Source organism: Grammomys surdaster, unplaced genomic scaffold (genome assembly GCF_004785775.1).
Source record: "Grammomys surdaster isolate TR1022 unplaced genomic scaffold, NIH_TR_1.0 125216, whole genome shotgun sequence".
In the NCBI taxonomy this organism is placed as follows: Eukaryota; Metazoa; Chordata; class Mammalia; order Rodentia; family Muridae; genus Grammomys; species Grammomys surdaster.
In genome coordinates, this window is record NW_021620106.1 from 213,173 (window position 1) to 233,452 (window position 20,280).

Consider the following 20,280-nt stretch of genomic DNA (forward strand, 5'->3'; position numbering starts at 1 on the left):
CTTCTCCCGAGTAGCCCTGCGTGGCCTCACACTTACTCAGACAATCTGTTCTAATCTTCTGGCTCCTTCTCATTGTCTGGCTCCTTCTGTCTTCATCTGTATCTAGCTTGTTCTCTCTATATAACCAGTCTCTACAATTGTACCAGTTACAGAAGTTAAAATGCCTTCTCCCCTCTCTCTCTCTCTCTCCCTCCCTCCCTCCCTCCTTCCCTCTTTCCCTTCCTCCTGCTCCCCCCTCTCTCTTTTCACTAGTCTCTTAAGTAGCTTCCCTTTCCTCCCTCTTCTCATAAGAAGTTAAGCATACCCTATTCTGTCAAATCTTTCTCTGATTCATTACTTTGGCATTTAATTAGACATTACTTATAAACATGGGGGCTTCCTTCTTCAAACTAACTTTACCTTCACTGTTTGGAATTAAAGGTGTGTACTAAGGGCAATGTGTCTGTATTCCAGCCAGAGGGATTAAATGTCTGTGTTGAGGGCTGAGCCACATCACAACTAGAAATAGGTTTTTCCAGCAAACAACACAATCTTAGGGTTTACAGTGTGATTAAATATCCTGCAGCACTAACTAGCCGGCCCACCAGCACTGTTCTATGTAAGATGTGTTAACACGGCACACTTTGCTGATTGGCCACCCACCTTCACTGTGGGATTACAGATGCTCACATTCCTGAACCTCTGGCTTTTGCATGGGTTCTGGGTATTGAACTCAGGCCTTCCATCTTGTGCAGCAAGTGCTTAGCAAAACACTTGTTACATCGTCTTGCTGGCCTTCCCAGAGAACTATTGTAGACCTTAAGGAATGATCATTATGTAACCAACAAACTGAAACACATACATATGTACTCACACGCTCAGCTTTTTGACCCTGTTATCCTACTCTTTCTTTTTTCTTTTTCTTTTTTCAAGACAGGGTTTCTCTGTATAGCCCTGGCTGTCCTGGAACTCACTCTGTAGACCAGGCTGGCCTCGAACTCAGAAATCCGCCTGCCTCTGCCTCCCAAGTGCTGGGATTAAAGGCGTGCGCCACCACCACCTGGCTCTGGATGACTTTTCATTTTATTCAACACATGTGTCTCTGTCTTCCATGTTTAAGGAAGGTCTTTGTGAATGTAAGCTTGTGCTCATAGTAGGACAGCAAACCAAAAACCTGCTATGAATGTTCAGTAGTGATAAGTCTGTGAAGAAACTAAGCAGAATAAGGAGCCTGAAAATGCTGGTTTTGCCAGAGGAGCCTCTCTGAATATCGATCTACAGGCAGGGAGTAATTCATTCCAAAAGGACAGGGAGAAGTATGGAGTGAAAAGAAGAAGAGACATGGGGCCAGAGGGAGGCACATATGTGTGTTTGTCATTTTGTGGAACCTTCAGGGAGCTGACATGGTAAGAATAGAGTAACCACAAAGAAAAGAGGAAATGCATGAAGTCAACCAAGGTCCCTCTCTTCCCCACTCAGCCTAGTCCCTTGCTTAAAGCTCTGACTCTTCAAGTACCTTATGAGTGGCGAGAGGATTAAGCTCAGTGAGGAACCTGAGACGATCCCAGAACCAAAACAGATGCACACCTTCTGTCTTAGTTACAGTTTCTATTGCTGTGAAGAGACTCCACCATCACAGCCGCTCTTAGAAAGGAAAACAGGCTTGCAGTTCAGAGGTTTAGTCCATTATTATCATGGTGGGAAACATGACAGCGACCAGGCTGACATGGTGCTGGAGAAAGAGCTGAGAGTTCTATATCTTAATCTGCAGGCAGAAGAAGGAAACTGAGTCCTCAAAGCCCATCCCCAGAGTGACTAACTTCCCTCAGCAAGGCCATGCCTACTTCAGCAAGACCACACCTAATAATTCCCCTCCCTATAGGTCAAGCAATCAAACTCGTGAGTATGGGGCCACTCTTATCAAACCACCATACCTTTATGAATAAGTGAATAAAGTCATTATGAGTTATCTGTGAGTCAAGGCAGAGGTTAGGGGTAAATCTGTAGCATAACCGGTAGGATTTCTCCATAGATCATGAGGAAACCACAGGATTTTACCAGCACTTTCCAGTCTTTTTTTGTTCAGGGGAGATGGTTGTAATAACCAGAGGAAGAACAACTAATTCTGGCTCATTCTTGAAGGTGATTCTTTTATATTTTAAATTTTACCTCATTTCATTCGTGTGTGTGTGTGTGTGTGTGTGTGTGCGCGCTCACACACACACACACACACACACACACACACACACACACACACGTACTCATGCCTCTTTGTATGTCTCGCTCATGCATGTGTACCTGCATGGTGCATTTGTACCTGTCCCTCTGTGTATGCATGCATATGGAGGCCAGAGGTCAATACTAGAGATCTTTCTCAGTTGCTCTCCACTTATGTTTTTTGAGACAAGGTCTCTCACCAAACCTGGAGGTAAGCTGGGTTCGAGTGAATAACCAGTGAGCTCCAGGGATCCTTCTTTCCTGTTGAGATTCCAGACACTTTTTACCTCAACCTGATTTTTATGTGGTGCTGGGATCTGAACTGAGGTCCTCATGTTCATGCCATGAGCTCTTTACCACTAAACAATCCCACAACCCCAGGAAGTCTGCTCTTCTGCACACTGGAAGTAAGGTTATGGACTTGTCAGGGGAGTAAGAGGCAGATGTGCAGCAACCAGTGTCTCCAAGGGACTTCTGCCTTATTTTGGTAAACACTGTCTTGTTGTTTGTGTTTTTGACTAGGTAATAAGTTATCACACTGTCCACGGGTGCAGGGAAATACAGATGGCAGCTACTTTTCTGGAGGATTTAGGAAGGGGCTGCTGATTGAACTGACTGCCCGATTATTCTAAGCTGCTCACAGAAACCGCCCCACTCCCCCTGCTGACTCAGAGGCCAGCGAAAGGTGCTTACGATGGGACTTGCTGGCAGATAGTCTGGCTGACTTTCCTAGGCTGCCTGATGATGGGTTTTCAGTACAGATTTTCCTCTCACCCCTCTTGCTCTTCCCTCCTAGTTGCCCAGTCTCCTGCAGTAACTGTCTGTAGTCTGTGCTTGCTGCTCCAGGCCTCTGTAGACATATCTATGAGGGCAGAGTCATGTCTATGCCTTAAGGGTCCTTTCATCTTTTCTCAAGAAGAGAAAAACAACCAAACCTTCCCCACTCTAGAAAGTGGTTCTTTGTGTGTTTGCTTTTGAGGCAAGATTTCATATACCTTTGGCTGGTCTCAATCTGGCTATGTCACAGATGACTTTGAAGTCTTGACCTGCTACCTTCTCTTAGGTGTGATCACGGGTGTGTGTGCAGCCACTAGGGTCCGAGAACACTCTGCATTTGTGTTTAATGTTGTTGTAGTGACAAGTTCACACACCTCTCTTCCTGCCAACCCATGCGTTTCTGTTTGGAAGTGACCCCCGTTTTCTTTCTTTTGCCCTGTCCTAGCATAGTGGGTAATTGTGTAACATTGAGTCTCTGTGATTCTCTTGTTTCTTCTGGGGTAGTCACTCCCTCTTCCACTATACCTTCAATAGAAGGTCCCTTTAGACTGTTGTCATTGGACCCGGAGCAGCAGCATTGCTTGGAAGCTTGTTTGTTTGTTTTTGTTTTTTGTTTGGTTTATTGAGACAGGGCTTGTTTGTGAGTAACCCAGGCTGGCCTGGAATGCAGAGATCTGTCTGCCATTGCCTTCAGGTGCTGGGACTAAAAGCCTACTCCACCACCTCCTGGCTGATCTAGTGATGCTTATGTGCTATGTACTGGAAGCCCTGGCACTCTGCTTCTCCTCTCCTAAGTAAGCATAGGTGTGTTTGTTTTCCCCTCTAGAGGGCAAGCTTCTGAAGCATCTGAACCATCTTTACCTCTTCTTGTCCTTCAAACGTTTCAAATGCTCAGAAGTGTTTGCTGAATCACCCCACAGGGCTAAGGCGGTCTGTCTGTGATGTTCCTTCTGTCAGCATACTAGCCAAGTACATTCACTGTGCATGGCGCTTGGCTAGGTGTGTGAGGCAACACACTGTGAATGAGACCACCATTTGTCTTTGGCATTTAGAGATCAGTGGCAAAGATACTCCTCAACTCACTTTTAGATAAGACAGAGTGTGATAAATTCTATGATGTGGAGTTGTAACTAGCAACCTGCAGGAAACCAAAAGGATGACACGTACTTAAAATATAGAAGGTTTTGTGGGAAAGAATTGGATGTGATTGGTACATTGCAGGACCAAGAGATCTTAGACAGATAAAGGGGGAAGAGGCTTTCTGGGCTGAGGGAGGGAGGCCTCAAGAGCCCAGGCATGAAAATAGCATCAGGCCTTTTCAAGTATGTCCGTCTTAGAGGAGCGAGGTGGAAAGTGAGAAGGAAGCCAGTTGTGCACATGAGGTCTCATGACTCTGGACTGGTAAGAAATAGCTTCTTAGCTCTTGATGTTGGTCTAGTCAGATTGCTGAGGACTCTGCCTTCCTCCCTCCCCTCTCCTCCCCTGTCAAGTATGGTGGTAAAAGGTAATAGGCTTCTGAAAGACTGGGAATAGGCTTGAATGTCTTTTTTTTTTTTAAAGTGATTTATTTATTTATTTTATGTATGTAAGTACACTCTTGCTGTCTTCAGACACACCAGAAGAGGGCATCAGACCCCACTGTAGATGGTTGTATGCCACCATGTGGTTGCTGGGAATTGAACTCAGGACCTCTGGAAGAGCAGTCAGTGCTTTTTTTTTTTTTTTTTCTTGGTTTTTTGAGAGCAGTCAGCGCTCTTAACCGCTGAGCAATCTCTCCAGCCCAGGCTTGAATGTCTTAACCTGCTCTTTGTGTGGGATGTGACCCCACATCTCATTGTCAACTCTCAGCAACTTGCCCTGCCTTCATGAGTTCCTACCCAGTGGGGTCCAAAAAGCAGAAAGACCAAATAGTTTAGAATATTCCTTCTATGTTTTATTTTATTTGTTTGAGATGGAGTTTCTCTGTGTAGTCCTGGCTATCCTGACACTCACTCTGTAGACCAGGCTAGCTTCAAACTCAGAGATCCACCTGCTTCTACCTCTTGAGTGCTGAGTTTAAAGATGTGTGCCACCATGACTCCCAACCCGACCCCCTTTTTGGTGCAGTGTACTTTAAAACACTGCCAAAACCTCAGGCTGAACCTAGTGTATTTGAAAATGCTTGCCATCTATTTCCCAGCCCTGTGGGTTTGTAAGGGCTAGTCTCATTTCTGCTTCTGGTGAGCTGGACAAGATTCCTCTGTTAGTATTCTGGGCTGGTGGGCAGATCACCAGCATTTGAAGACAAGGAGACCCCCCCTCTGCCCCTGCTTCCTTGACAGTTTTCTATATTCTAGCCTATTAGAAGCCCATCTGAACAAAGAGGCTGGTGTAGCTCACTTATTTCTTCAGGGCTGATTGTATTGGTAACTTTGAAATCAAGCCTGGCCCTTTGCCACGCCTGCTGAAGTTTCAGGTGATGCTGGAGAGCTCTTCCTAAGGTGAGCCACCTGTATCTACCACTTTGTGCGGTCCCACCAGTCTTAGCTAAAGGGGCAAGTTAAAAAGATGATTCATTAACAATTTTATTACCTATCTCAGATGCAGGAGTTTTTTTAAATGAAACAAGCTTTAGGATTAATTAAATACACTCATATATGAACCATGTGTTACAGGCCTTCCAATGTAGGCAGAGTATTCAGCCTGGATGGAGTGATACTCATGAGGGCTAAAACAGTATGTGCTGGAGGCTTGTATCAGTGCTACACAGAGGAGAGCACTGCCTGCCTAGAAATCACAGGAGGCCTCAGTGTGTCTTAGCTGTGTCTTCAAAGCTGAGGAATAATTCACTAGACAGAAGCCTGGGAGATAAAGATCCAGGCAAGGAGACAGACATTTTGTGCAATTGCCAGCAGCTTAAAGGAGAGGCATGGAGGTGGAAGGAACCAAGTGAAACAGACAGGGTAGGTTGGGTTTGGGCAAAATAGTGGAGACTGACATGAGCAGACACAATTATACACCGAGTGTACTCATCCAGAAACTTCTTCTAATCTGCCAAAATAGATTGGAGGGTAAAAGCCTGGCCATCTGAGTTCCATCACAGGGCCGCTCCTGGTGGGGGTGATTGCCGGGAGCTGGAATTGTGGGTGGTTGTGAGCCACCTAACATGAGTGCTGGGAACCAAACTTTGGCCTTCTGGAAGTATAGCAAGTGCCCTTAACCACTAAGCCATTCCTCCATCCTTTCTTTTACTTCATTCGGGTCTTACTAGGGTACTCAGGTTGGCTTTTACCTGTTAGACGCAAGTAACTCTCCTGCCTCATCCTGTGTATCGGGAAGTACAGGTGGTCACCACCAGTCAGCTCCTCCTCTTCATCTCTCATTTAAAAACAGTGCTGTCAGTGGAATCTTAGCAGGCGTGGCATTTAAGATTGGCTGTTTTCCACAGGACATAATGCCTTAGAAGTCCATCCAAACTGAGTTTGTTGACAGCTTTTTTTTCTTTCACATTTCTGAGTAGCAATGCATGTACTATAGTTTGTTTAATCATTTAGACACCAAAGGATGTTTTCATTTTTGACTGTTACAAATAAAGCTGTGGACTTTATATAAATGATCATACATGACTTTTAGGTTTGGGGGTCTTTTTGTTTTTGTTTGTTTTTTGATAAATGTCCTCAGTACAAAGGCTGTTGTCTATGGTATTTGTATAGAAGAGTTGCCAGCTTGTTTTCCAAAGGGGCTGTACTTAGCAAGCACTGACGCACATGGAGGATGAGCACTTTGATATAGCAACTAAAATTGTCTTAGTAGACTCTGGTGCCCAGTTGGCCAAACACCAGTGCTGGAAAATACTTTTAGTGTAATTAATATTTTAACCAGCTGGGCAATTGTGGCACATGCCTTTAGTCCTAGCTCTCGGGAGGTAGAAACAGGTAGATCTCTGAGATTGAGGCCACCATGGTGGTCTACAGAGTTAAATTCCAGGTCAGCCAAGGCTACACGAAGAAACCCTGTCTTGGGGGGGAAATTTTGTTTTGTTTTGTTTTTTTGAGACAGAGTTTCTCTATGTAGCCCTGGCTGTCCTGGAACTCACCCTGTAGACCAGGCTGGCCTTGAATTCAGAAATCCGCCTGCCTCTGCCTCCCAAGTGCTGGGATTAAAGGCGTGCACAACCACTGCCAGGAGGAAAAAAAAATTTTTAATCAATAAACTACATACAGATAATTACCTTTCAATAGTGTGGGTGGCCTCATTTGATCAGTTTAAAGCTTTGTTTTTTCCATTTTTAAAATTATTTGTAGCTGGGAAGTGGTGGCGCACGCCTTTAATCCCAGCACTTGGGAGGCAGAGGCAAGCGGATTTCTGAGTTCAGCCTGGTCTACAGAGTGAGTTCCAGGACAGCGCCAGAGCTACACAGAGAAACTCTGTCTCGAAAAACCAAAAAAAAAAAAAAAAAAGTTTGAAAAAAATAAAATTATTTGTATATGCGTATATCTGCATGCTAGTGTAGCACTCAGAGCAGCTGGTAGAGGTCATGAGGTCCCTGGAAGCTGGATACAGACCATTGTGAATCCACCTGCTGTGGGTGCTGGGAGCCAAACTCAGGCCCTTTATAAGAGCAATACAAGCTCTAAACACACTGAATTCTCTCTCCAACCCCCAGTCTCAAGTTTTGAGAGAAAAACTTGAAGCTTCCCAAAGAAGCTGTGTTGCCTGAAGATTGCAGAGAGCTGGAGGCATAGCTCAGTTACAGAATGTCTCCTTAGTGTGTGTAAGTTCAAAGGTTCAATTCCCAGTACAACACAAGGACAAAAAGTACATTGTAGACTTGGGCTAAATAGTAGGAATGCTGCCTAGCATGCTCCCGGGTTCAGTCCTCAGCAGGGAAGGGAGAGGGGCAGGAATTACAAGATAGAAACGTACCTGAATGTTTACCTGTTTACCTCCCATCCATATTCACTCAATACTGTAACATTAAGAAAAGAAAAAGGAACCAATAGGAGTAGAGAGATGGCTGGAGGTTAAATGTGTACTACTCTTGCCGAGAACCAGGGTTCAGTTCCCAGTATCTTCATGAGGAGGCTCAGGATCACCTTTAACTTCAGCTTCAGGGAAACACGATGGCTCTATCCTCTATGGGCATCTATATTTATGTGTGTGCACACACGCATACACACAGTTAAAAGAGAAGGCTAACGACATAGAGCTGACTATGGTGACACATGCCTATAATCCTAGTGCTTGGGAGACTGAAGCAGGAGGATTACTGTGAGTTGAAGGCAGCCTGGGCTAAAGTTGTAGGCCAGCTAGGACTATATAGCAAGATCCTGTCTCAGAGAATAGAGGCATGAGGCATGGTGGTGATACTTATAACCCTAGCACTAGGGAGGCTGAAGCAGGAGACTCAGAAGTCCACATGGGCCTCAGTTACATAGCAAGTTCAAAGCCAGCTTGAGCCACATGAGACTGTTGAACACAAAGGCAGGTCCTGGGGATTAAAGGCTTTGATTTCAGGCTGAGCTTTTCTGCAGTCTACGAAGGAGGGAACATTTTGTGTCTAGTCGGTGTTGAATTCCACAGACTACAGATAGTTTTTGCTGATTTGGCTAAGAGAGTCCATGAACTTCAGCTGGAAATCAGGAGTAATTCGGTTAGGGGTATTGCTTTGTTTTTAGCAGAGCACATGTAGATTTATTGAGGGAAGTGTGGAGAGGAGCTAAGGGAGGTGTTCCCAGGGCTGAGGGTTTTAATTAAGAATTGCCACTTCCTCTTTTCTGGAGGACTTGCTCACTTCCTTCTTGGTATTTGTTCCCTGTGACTCTAGAGCAAACATGTTCTGTAAAAGGTCAGATAGTAACTGTTTTTGGTTTGTGGGCAGTCAGTCACTCACAGCTACTGAACTTTGTCAGTCTGCAGAGTGCCTGTGCAGTGTGTACAGACCACAGATTCAATTCCTAGTACCATACTGGAAAAGAAACACAAGTATGAGCATAATTTGGACCATATCTGAATGCTGAAATTTGAATTCTTTCCACTTTGGTATCCAGTATTACCAAAGTCAGTGTTGACAGAGCTGTTGGCCCACCATGGTGAGGAGGGCATGGCAGAGCAGAGTTCCTCACCTTATGGTACACAGGAAGCAGAAATTGGAAAAGGAAGGGGCCAGGACAAGACACTGTCCCTAGGAACACACTCCTGTGCACACTTCCTCCAGGTAGGCCTTCCCATATAGCACTGTGAGCTCAGGACCAAGCCTTGAGCACACGAGCCATGGGCCATACTTCATGCCCAGATCTTAGCATCCTAAGATATCACTCTTCTTTTAGTTTTTACTCCTAGCCCCTTAAAAGTGCAAAACTGTTCTTTACTCACAGGCCATACCGAGACAGGGGATAGGACAGATTTGACCCTTAGGACATAGTTTGACAACTTCTCCATGAAAAGTAGCTTTCAAGGCAGAGGCAGGTGGATTTCTGAGTTCAAGGCCAGCCTGGTCTACAGAGTTCCAGGACAGCCAGGGCTATACAGAGAAACCCTGTCTTGAAAACAAAACAAACAAACAAACAAAAAAAAAAGAAAAGTAACTTTCATTAAACATTCTTTCAGTTTCTTTATTGAGCAATGGTCTGAGTTGTTTTAAATGCTTTGCAGTTGTTAGCTAATTTAATCCTCATGACAGCCCCTGAGAAAGGTACTATTTTCACTGTTTTACAAAAAATTAAGGCACACAGACATAACTACATGGTAGGAACTAGATTTGAAGCTGGCAGTTTGCCTCCAGAGTTGGTTTGTTGTTGATGATGCTGTTTTGAGACAGGGCCTTACTACGTAGCTCTGGCTGCTATTTGACCAGGCGGACCTCAAACGTGCTGGGATTAAAAGTGTGTGTCATTGTGCTCATCCATAGTACCTGTTTTTATCTACCACGATGTGCTGTTTTTCCTAAAAAGTCTTATATTTACCTCTTTCTAGCTTACATTTGAAGTTTAATCTATCCATGCAGCTTCTCACATGTACTGAATCACATATGTGTGTGTCTGCTCCTGGAGATGGAGCCCTGTACCGATATGTCATTAGCTTCTTTCCTTTTCATTTTGAGATGAGGTCTCAGAAGTTGCCCTGGCTGGCCTTGAACTCACTCTCTATCCCAAAACACACTTAGTCTTGCCATCTTCCTACATCACACTTCAAAATACTGAGATTACAGGCCTCTGCCATCCAGCTAAGCTTCATTTTTTTCTTATTCATTTATTTATTTATTCATTTACTTTACAGCCTGATCGAAGTACCAGTCCCTCCTCTCCTCCCAGCCCCATCCTCAGCCTACCTTTGTTGTCAGGATGATTGTAAACTCTTGGGCTCAAGTTATCCTTATAGCCTTCTACAGAAGTAGCTGAGGAGCTGGAGAGATGGCTCAGTGGTTAAGAGCACTGTATTGCTCTTCCAGAGGTCCTGAGTTCGATTCCCAGCAACTACATGGTGGCTCACAACCATCTGGAATGGGATCTGATGCCCTCTTCTAGTGCATCTGAAGATAGCAAAGTGTACTCACATGAAAGAAAGGAAGGAAGGAAGGAAAGAAGCTGAGACTACAGATGCCTGTCACCATACCTAGCTCTTGATGTTTGTAAGCCAGGCTGGTTTTGAACTGTGGCAATCCTCTTGTCTCAGCCTCCCAAGCCCTAGAACTACAGATGCACACCACAAAAACCTAGCTTCATGCCTAGGTCTTTACAGATCCCCATCTCCCATATTTTGAAATGAGGCCCTGTACCTTCAGCTGGCCTCGGACTTGCTTTGTGCCCAAGGGCAGCCTTGAACTCCTGATCCTCCTACCTTCACCTCTCAGGCTAACACTGAATTCTGGGCCTGTGCCACCATGCCCTGGTGAGGGTGGTGCTTCATATTACAGATGCAGTCTTACATACCAACTTCGAAACCAGTATGACTCAATGCCTCAGAAGAATTACAGACAGCTGTTTGTCAAGCATTGTCAGCGTCTCTCGTGTCTGCCTTAAAAGCTCAGTCTTAACCCACATCATCCCCAAGGGTATTTATAACTGTACATCAGTGAGGCGCCTACCATTTGTTTCACATGTTCCTTGTGAGCTCATTCAAAGTAGAAGCAATAGTATCAGGATGTTTCTGTTGTGAGAGTAGCCCTTGCTTTCCCCAGGAACACCTGTCTCCTAACCCAGATTTTGCGCTTCTGTCTTTCCAAACTGAACAAGCAGCTGGCTGAATGTTGCAGCTGCCTGTAATAGGAAACACGATTTGCTGTGTGGACTGCAGGACCTACTAGATACTAAGATACCACTGGGACAGAGCTAGGAATGTTGTTTCCTTATCTTTCCAAGAAAGAAAATGGGAAGGTTTATGTGTGTAAAAACAAATCTGCGGGAGACAACCAGGAGCTCCAGCCTCCGGTCGTTCTTGTTTACTCTCAGTCTCCAGCTGTACTGACCAGGGAGGCGCCTGCAACAGGGCTCAGGCCTCTCAGCTCCACATGTACACCAGTCTGTAGACTGTACAAATATCATCTCTGTGTGCCCGCAGCCGCTTTGCAAAGTATGTAGATGCCTTCATGTTCAGAATATGAGCTTTTCCAAATTTGTGCTAGGGGTACCATATTATGGGAGGCAGAGGTGCTGGTCCAGTTAAGTCTTGTTACATTACAGTTGAAGACTGTGTCTTGGGGGCAAAGGAGACTTATTCAGGGCACACAGAAAGGTGACAATTGCTTGGAAACTCTTGCAGTTGGAATATATCATATTTTTCTTTCCTAGAAAGGACACAGAGCAAGAGCCTAGCAAATATTTTGGCTTTATTTTAGTTGAGCAGGATTTCACTATTGTAGCTCTGACTGGCCTGAAACTCTTTGTAAACCAGGCTTACCTGAAACTAGGCTTGCAAACCCACCGAGATCCTCCTGTCTCTCTACCTCCCCAGTGTTGAGATTAAAGACATGCCACCACACCTACCTTTACTTGTTACTTTTTGAGTCAGTGTCTTTTGGACGTGTGTGTGTGTGTGTGTGTGTGTGTGTGTGTGTATGTATGTGGTTTGTTTATGACAGGGTCTCTCCATGTGGCTTCAGCTACCCTAGAACTCAATATGTAGACCAGGTTGGCCTCAAACTCAGAGATCTTCCCACCTTTCCCTTCCAAATACTGGGGCTGAAGATGTGCACCACCACTCCTGGCTCCTGGATTTTTTGAGACAGGATCTTACTACATAGCTAAAACTGTTTCTGGAATGTACTACATGTATAGTCCACTCTGGCCTCAAACTTCAAACCCTCCTTCCAGCCTGACGATGCAGCTCATTGTAGAGTACTTGCATGGCACATACAGGACCCAAGGTTCAATGCCCATCACCAGAAGAAAAAAATACCTTAAAGATATTCAGTAATTAGCTCTTGCCTATCACAGCTGCCGACAGGGGCACAGACAGGACTTAAAGACACATAGAATGCTTCTGAATGCATGGTCCTCTTAGCAGCTTCTAAGAAAAAGACATCAACTGCAACTGGAAAGTCCAAACCACTTGTAACAAAACCACAGCAGGCGCTCATGCTGCTTGGCTTATACAAAGAGTGGACATAGAGTCTCTGTCCGAGGGAAGCCCTGCCTGCTGTCACATACCCTGACGACTGAGCCCCGAGAACCTCCAGTTTCCATACTTGTCAGTCAATATCTGTTTAGAAACTTAGGGCAAATGATGGAGTCACACAAAAGAGAGTGAGATCATTGGGGTCTGAAAATCACTGGGTAGCTGTGTGTGTGCACGCGCTATAGCTCCACTAGGCATAGTCTTGGAAATCACAGACATGAGGTAGTGTGCTCCTGTGTGTTGTGAGGATTTCAGGGGCAAGCCTGTAAGCCTGCACTTGAGAGGCAGAGACAAAAGGATCAGGAGGCCAAGGCCAGCCTCAGCTCTAGGAGATTTTGTCACAAAAAACTGCTGAAACAAAGCATATACACACTCTGCCTCTTTGATAAATAAATATTAAAGAGCAAGGCTGAAAGTGCCGGCATGTAGGTGTAAGCTCGGCTGCCTGGGAGACTGCAGCAGGATGGGCAGGGACAGCCTGAGTGACCCAGCCAGACCCCAGCTTAGGTTGGGGATGGGAGACTGCAGCAGGATGGGCAGGGACAGCCTGAGCGACCCAGCCAGACCCCGGCTTAGGTTGGGGATGGGAGACTGCAGCAGGATGGGCAGGGACAGCCTGAGCGACCCAGCCAGACCCCGGCTTAGGTTGGGGATGTAGCTCAGGGCTAGAGTGCTCGCCTGGCACAAGAGAGACTCTGAGTTCAGTCACCAATACAAAAACAAAAACCTGTCTTGACTAAAGACCCTGCCTGGTGATCAGAATCTTTAAGTCTAACACTTGGGATTTTGAGGGAAAAGGATAGATTTTTTAGTTTAGGGGGATGTTTTTGTTAGTTTTGTTTTTCCTGTTCAATATAGGTACACTATGGTGCATGTTCAAATACAAATAGACGGGGATGTGGATTTACTTAGGAAGAGAAGACAGAGGAAAGGCTGGTTGGTGGAATACTTGCGCAAGCTCAACAACTTGCATTGGATCCCCAGCATCCTCATAAAAGCCAGCGTGACAGCACATTCCTGTAATTCCCGTGCAGGGGAAGCAGAAACAGGGTGCTCCTTGGAGCTGGCTGGCTAGCTAGGCTAGCTGGATGGATATATGAGCTCCAGGTTCAGTGAAAGAGATTGTCTCAAAAAATAGTGAATTTGAAAGTTTTTGTTAACACTCAACATCAATCTCTGGCCTATACACACACATACATACACACGCATACACGTACATACACACGCACACATGTACACATACATGAACAATACACAGTGATTAAGGAAGACACTGAACATCGACCTCTGGCTTCCACACACGTACCACATTAATGAACACACACACAGCACTAGAAAAGGAGGAATCTATCAAGGGAATGGCATCAGAAGTTGGCAAGATGGCTCACCCTCAGATGCTTATAACACAAGACTGACCACCTGAATGTGATCCTAAAACCCAAGGTGGAAAGAGAACCAGTTCCTGAAAGTTGTCCTCTGACCTCCACACCCACACTGTGGTATGTATGTCCCAGCACTCACACAGAATGATCAAGTAGAATGAACCACCCAGGAAGTGGTGTAAGGGGCAGGGAGAGGACTCTGAATGAAGTGTATGCTGTGCAGTCACGAGGGCCCAGGTGGAATCTCCAGTCCTTACATATAAGCCAGGAGTCTCAGCGCATCTATAACCTGTGCTGGGTGCAGAGGAGGGAGATCCCAGGGGATTGGCCACTAGCCTAGACACAGCAGCAAGTGCCAGATGCAGTCTTAAAAAAGCACAATCTATGTAGACATCCAATGTCAACCTCTGGTTTCCACATGTGCAAGCATGATCAAACACACCTGAACACACACATATATATTACATATATACCCACACATAAAAAGAAAAATAAAATAATATGAAAATACTTTTCCAGAATTTAAAATAAAGCAGAGAATGCACAAGAGAAACCACCACTGAGGTACAGAGCCTGAAACTTCAGAACTCCAGAAACAGAGAAAGTCTAAAACTTCCAGAAAGAATAGCTGCTCACTCAAGGTTAGTGTTCAGAAAGCTGTAAGAATGTGCCAAAGCAGGCTGGGGCAGTGGCTTAGTGTTTACAAGTACTGGCTATTCTTTGAGAGGATCCAAGTTCACTTCCCAGCCAACTACATGGAAGCTTACAGCTGTAATTCCAGTTTCGGAGATCAGACAGCTTCACACAGATATATATACAGGCAAAACACCAATGCACATTTGCCAGGTAGTAGTGATGCAAACTTTTAATCCCAGTACTTGGGAGGCAGAGGCAGGCCTTATCTACAGATTCTGTTCGAGGACAGCCAAGGTTACACAGAAAAACTCCCGTTTTGAAAAAATGAACAAACAAAAGAAAGAAAGCTCCAAAACAACAAACTAGAAGCAAAAATACCTGATATTAGGGACTGAAAAGATGGCACAGTGTTAAGAGCACCTTCTCTTCCAGAAGATCTCAGCTCAGTTCCCAGCACTACCTACACTGGGCAGCTCACAACCAACTACCTATAACTCCAGGGGATCTGATGTCTTCTTCTGACCCCACAGGCACCTGCACACACATAGTATACAGACACACATACATATACAAATAAAAATGTTAAAGCTGGACAGTGGTGGTACATGCCTTTAATCCCAGTACTCCAGAGGCAGAGGCAGGACAACCTATAGAGTGAGTTCCAGGACAGTGAGGGCTACACAGAGAAACCCTGTCTCAGAAAAAAAAAAAAAGAATATTTTTTAAAATTTTAAAATAGCCCAGTAGAGCTGGGCGTGGTAGCACACACCTTGATGCCAACACTCAGGAGGCAGAGGGAGGCAGACCTCTCTGAGTTCAGGTTCAGGCCAACTAGGGCTACATAGCAAGACCCTGACACAAAATAAATAGGACTAGAAAGAGGCTGTTGGAGAAAGAAATGACCTCTGACCCTTTGTACTATCAAACACATGACCTCTGATCCTTTGGACTAGCCTGTCTGTAGCATAAGCCCTTCTGCCAGGGTTATTTTCCCAGACACCATGGGAGCTGCTTCCTGTGTTCTAGATCCTTTCCTCGCACCCCTTCAAGTCAGGCCTAATTTTCCTCTCCATTTCTTGTCACTGTTTCTGTGGTTTTTCTTTTTTGAGTTTTTTGTCTCTTAATAAATCTGTCTTCTAACAAACCCAGAGTTTCCATAAAGTGCTGAAGCAATGTGTGTTTGAGAGAATGGGAGGGGCTGCACGGTAAATAAAAACTGGCACCTGTCGCATCCCGGCTTACTTTCGTTTACTGCCTTTACATCTCATCACTTCCACCATCACTGAGCGCACTGGGTTTTACATGTGCAGGGTCTCTGTGATGAGCCTTGTTTGTCCTCCATCCCTGGGATGTCTTCCCTGTCACTGCCATGAGCAGAGGAGTAATCTGTGGAAGGCAAGATTGGGCTTTTATATCAGTGTTCCTCAATATTTGTCCTTGTATTCTCTTTGGCCCACAGATCGGGGACCACAAATTCAGTGCTCACCGGATCGTCTTAGCGGCCTCCATCCCGTACTTCCACGCTATGTTTACGAATGACATGATGGAGTGCAAGCAGGATGAGATTGTAATGCAGGGAATGGACCCAAGGTACTGACCCCACCGTTATGCTTCCTGTGGCCAGACATCCCCCCCTCATTACGCTTCCCGGGGCCAACCCCCCCACCCCCACCACCCCTGCTGCCATTACGTGCTGCCATTCCCGTGGCCAGATTCAACCTGAGCCTTGGACCTTATGAGGGCCTGCAGTAGAGCAAGCTGTGATGGAGAAGCTCCACACATGTGGGGAATTAGCAGAGGCCAGCGCCTCAGTCAGTGATGTGAGGTGGGCTGAAATGAAGGAGACTCACTGGTTTAACAGAGTCTTGTGTAGCCCAGGCTAGCCTCACACTCAACTAGAAATCCTCCTGGCTGTATAGCTCGCTGGTGTTGGAATTGTACATGTGTTCTGTCATGCCTGCCTTGTGGGAGTTTTGGTGGTGTTTTTACTCCGTTATTAAGTAACACATTTAATACATAGAATCCAATATTTTTTAAACTAGGGTTGGGTGCCGGTGTAGTAAATATATTTATTACTGTCTACATTTCTGGGCTAGAAGAATAGTTTTTCAAGTAAACATTGTGACACATTTTTTCAGTCTAGAACTCTATTATCCATTAAGCCTTCTGTAGTATGGGAATAAACTTTCATTTTATCTTGTTATTGGCTGGCCTAAAGTGGCAGTCATCTTGCCTCAACCTTCCATGTGGATTTGTTGGTAGGCACCGCACAGTGTGGTTACTGAGTACTTGAAATGTGACTCTGAGGGGCTGGAGAGATGGCTTAGCGGTTAAGAGTACTGACTGCTCTTCCAGAGGTCCTGAGTTCAAATCCCAGCAACCACATGGTGGCTCACAACCATCCGTAATGAGATTGGATGCCCTCTTCTGGTGTGTCTGAAGACAGCTACAGTGTACTCAGACATAAAATAAATAAATAAATCTTAAAAAAAAAAAAAGAAAAAGAAATGTGACTCTGAGACAGAAAGTCTAATTTTTAAATTTTATTTCATTTTAATTTATTTAAATTTAATTCTAAATAATATATGTGGATAATAGCCACTGTATTATAAGGGACAGCTTAAATCTAGAAAGTGGCAGATTTAATAGTCATTTGATGGATCCAAAAACTGAAGAGAATGGGCTAGGCCTATCCTTTCAGTGTCAGACTGTGTCTGAAGGAGCTGTGTGAATGACCTGAGTACTCAAGTGCCTCACTGAACAGCGTCCGTGTTGTGCCCAGCTCGGGGTGGAAGCAGTGATATGCAGCTGGGAGTAACATGAGGAAAGCAAAGCAGGCTGGGGTGTGTAGCTCAGTTGTTACAGTGCTTGCCTAGCACACACAAAGCCCTGGGTTCAGTCCCCAGCAGAGCATAGAGTGTGGTGGCGTACGCCCGTAATCCTGTCACTCAGGAGGTGGAGGCAGGAAGGTAAGGAGTTCGAAAGTCACCTTTTGTTACATAGTGAGTTTGAGGCCAGCCTGTGCTACACGGCCTATTTTAAAAAAAAAAGAAAAAGAAAAAAGAAAAAAGGAAAGAAAGAAAGAAAGAAAGAAAGAAAGAAAGAAAGAAAGAAAGAAAGAAAGAAAGAATGAATCTGGGAGGAGATGGCACATACCTTTAACCCCAGCACTTGGGAGGCAGAGACATGCAGATCTCTGTGAGTTTGAGGCCAGCCTGGTCTACAGAGTGAGTTCTTGGATAGTCAAGGCTAAAAGAAGAGATCCTGTTCAAAACAAACAAGCAGAACAAAGGAAGGGGGAAGAAGGAGAAGTAAGAGTTACAGAGGGCAGTGATGTGGTCGGGAAAATGCAGGAGCAGTCCTCCAGAGAGAGGGAGCAGCCCGGCGGAGGGTGAGAGTGTGCTCAGAATGCTGGACACAGTGAGAGAGGCCAGGGTAGAAGAGATCAGAGCGGTGGAGAGGCCAGAGCTCCACAGCTGGAATTCCGATTTCATTCTCTGTGGGAACAAATACAAAGTCAAAACCACAAAGTTAGAAATCTCTCCCTAAACATTTACTCCCAAATTAAAAAATGGATAATGGCAATATTTATAATGGCAGTAGTCATGGTGCCTGATAATAAAAGCAAGAAATTCAAACATATTTTAGTACTATTATACAGCAGCCACCCCAAAACAGTGACCCCGAAGCTAGCGTAGCAGAAGGAGAAAGGGGTTAGTAAAACACTTTACGACTTTGTCCACATTGATTACATGTATGGATGGACAGAGATGCAGAACAAGAAAGACAGCCACCATTAACTTTTCAACAGAGAGGTTGTAAATGGCTGTTTCTTTTATTAGGATTCTGAAAAAAAATACATGTGGACAGTTATTCAGTTGTTGTTTTGAGGCAGGTTCTCACTATTTAAACCAGACCGGCCTGCCTCTGACTCCTAAGAGCTGGGGTTAAAGGTGTGCACCACCACACCTGACCAGGATGAATCTTTGGCTGTGATGAAATAATAATTCCATTTAAAATATTCTCAATAAAGCAGGTTTTGTTTGTTTGTTTGAGATGTCTTACTCATAGCATAGGCTGGACCTTGAACCTGAGATCCTCCTGTCTTAAACTCACAGGATGTGCTGCCACCTTCAACTCAGCTAACCAGATTTTCAAAAAGGATTTGTTTATTTGTGTGTGTGTGACTGTGTGAGTGTATGTACACATATGCGCATGCAGGTGAGTGTGCCTATGACCAACACCCATGGATGCCAGAAGAAGGTATTAGATTCTTAGGAGCCAGGACTGCAGGCATTTGTGGGACACTCGCTTGCTACATGGGTGCTGGGATCCAAACTCAGCCCTCATGATTGCACAGTAAGCACTTGTAGCCAGAGTCATTTCTTCAGCCTCAAAGGAATTTTTGAACATGGCTTATCTTTCTTCAGGTAGTTTCTTGGTGTTCTACAGCTATGAAGAGACACCATGGCTACGACAATGCTTAATGAAAGAAAGCATTTAATTGAGACTTATTACAGCATCAGTGGTTTAGTCCATTCTCATCACGGCAGGAGCATGGTGGCACACAGGCAGACATGGTGCTGGAGAAGGAGCTGAGAGCTTCACATCCTTCCAGGTCTGCAGGCAGCAGGAAGAGAGACACTGGGGCTGGCTTGAGTTTTTGAAACCCCAAAGCCCACTGGCACTTACTCCAGAAAGGCCACACCTCCTAGTCCCTCTCAAGTAGTGCCACTCCCTGCTGGCCAACATTCAAATATATGAGCCTTTGGGGGACACTCTTACTCAAACCACTGTAGACAGTCGTGTCTGTTCAGTTAGGACCAGGTGACCTGTGGGCCAGACTCGTCCCTGAAGAGCTTCTCATGCTTTCCCTCTTCCTCCTAGCGCCCTGGAGGCTCTCATCAACTTTGCTTATAATGGCAACCTGGCTATCGACCAGCAAAATGTGCAATCACTGCTGATGGGGGCAAGCTTCCTGCAGCTGCAGAGCATCAAAGATGCTTGCTGCACATTCCTCCGAGAAAGGTGAGCAAAGCAGATGGTGGGGCCGGGCTCTGCTCTGGATCGCTGCTGCCTTGCTGAGCTAATGGTGTGTCTAGAGTGTTTGAACAATGAGCTGGGAGTTACTCTGTAGAAATGGCATTTCTAGGGATCAGTACTGTGCAGGACCCAACTGCTTGGGCGCTTACATAGACCCTTGTGGCATGACATAGACCCTTTGAGACTGTCCCTTTTCAATCTGATCCTCAGTTCATTTAGCAAATTTTCCCCTCTTTTTTTCCTTAATTTTAAATTTAATTTTTTTTTGAGAATTTGTTACGTATTTACATCAGTTTCCATCCCTCTCCTCCTGTGCTCCCCAAGTCTTCCTCTCCTCTCCTCCTGTGCTCCCCAAGTCCTCCTCTCCTCCTGTGCTCCCCAGCTCCCTCTCCTCTCCTCCTGTGCTCCCCAGCTCCCTCTCCTCTTCTCTTGTGCTCCCCAAGTCCTCCTCTCCTCCTGTGCTCCCCAAGTCCCTCTCAAATGATGACTTCTTTTATCATCTGTATGTGTGTGTATATGTATGTATGTGTGTGTATGTGCGTGTATATATATATATGTATGTATGTGTGTGTATATGTGTGTTCATATGTGTGTATGTGTGTATATATATGTATGTATGTGTGTGTATGTGTGTGTATATATATATATATAT

The 20,280-nt window shown here is 45.1% G+C and overlaps 1 protein-coding gene across 4 annotated transcripts in view; it reads left to right on the forward strand.

Annotated features, from left to right (window-relative positions):
* The window catches only part of Klhl18 (kelch like family member 18), a 64,926-nt gene that overhangs the window by 19,002 nt on the left and 25,644 nt on the right, over positions 1–20,280 (forward strand). For 3 of the 4 annotated variants that reach the window (XM_028785399.1, XM_028785398.1, XM_028785400.1), the window contains exons 2-3: positions 16,045–16,175; positions 19,473–19,613. In XM_028785399.1, coding sequence (XP_028641232.1) covers positions 16,045–16,175; positions 19,473–19,613 — 272 coding nt within the window. The remainder of the gene's footprint in view (positions 1–16,044; positions 16,176–19,472; positions 19,614–20,280) is intronic. The other variant, XM_028785401.1, reaches the window with a different exon arrangement.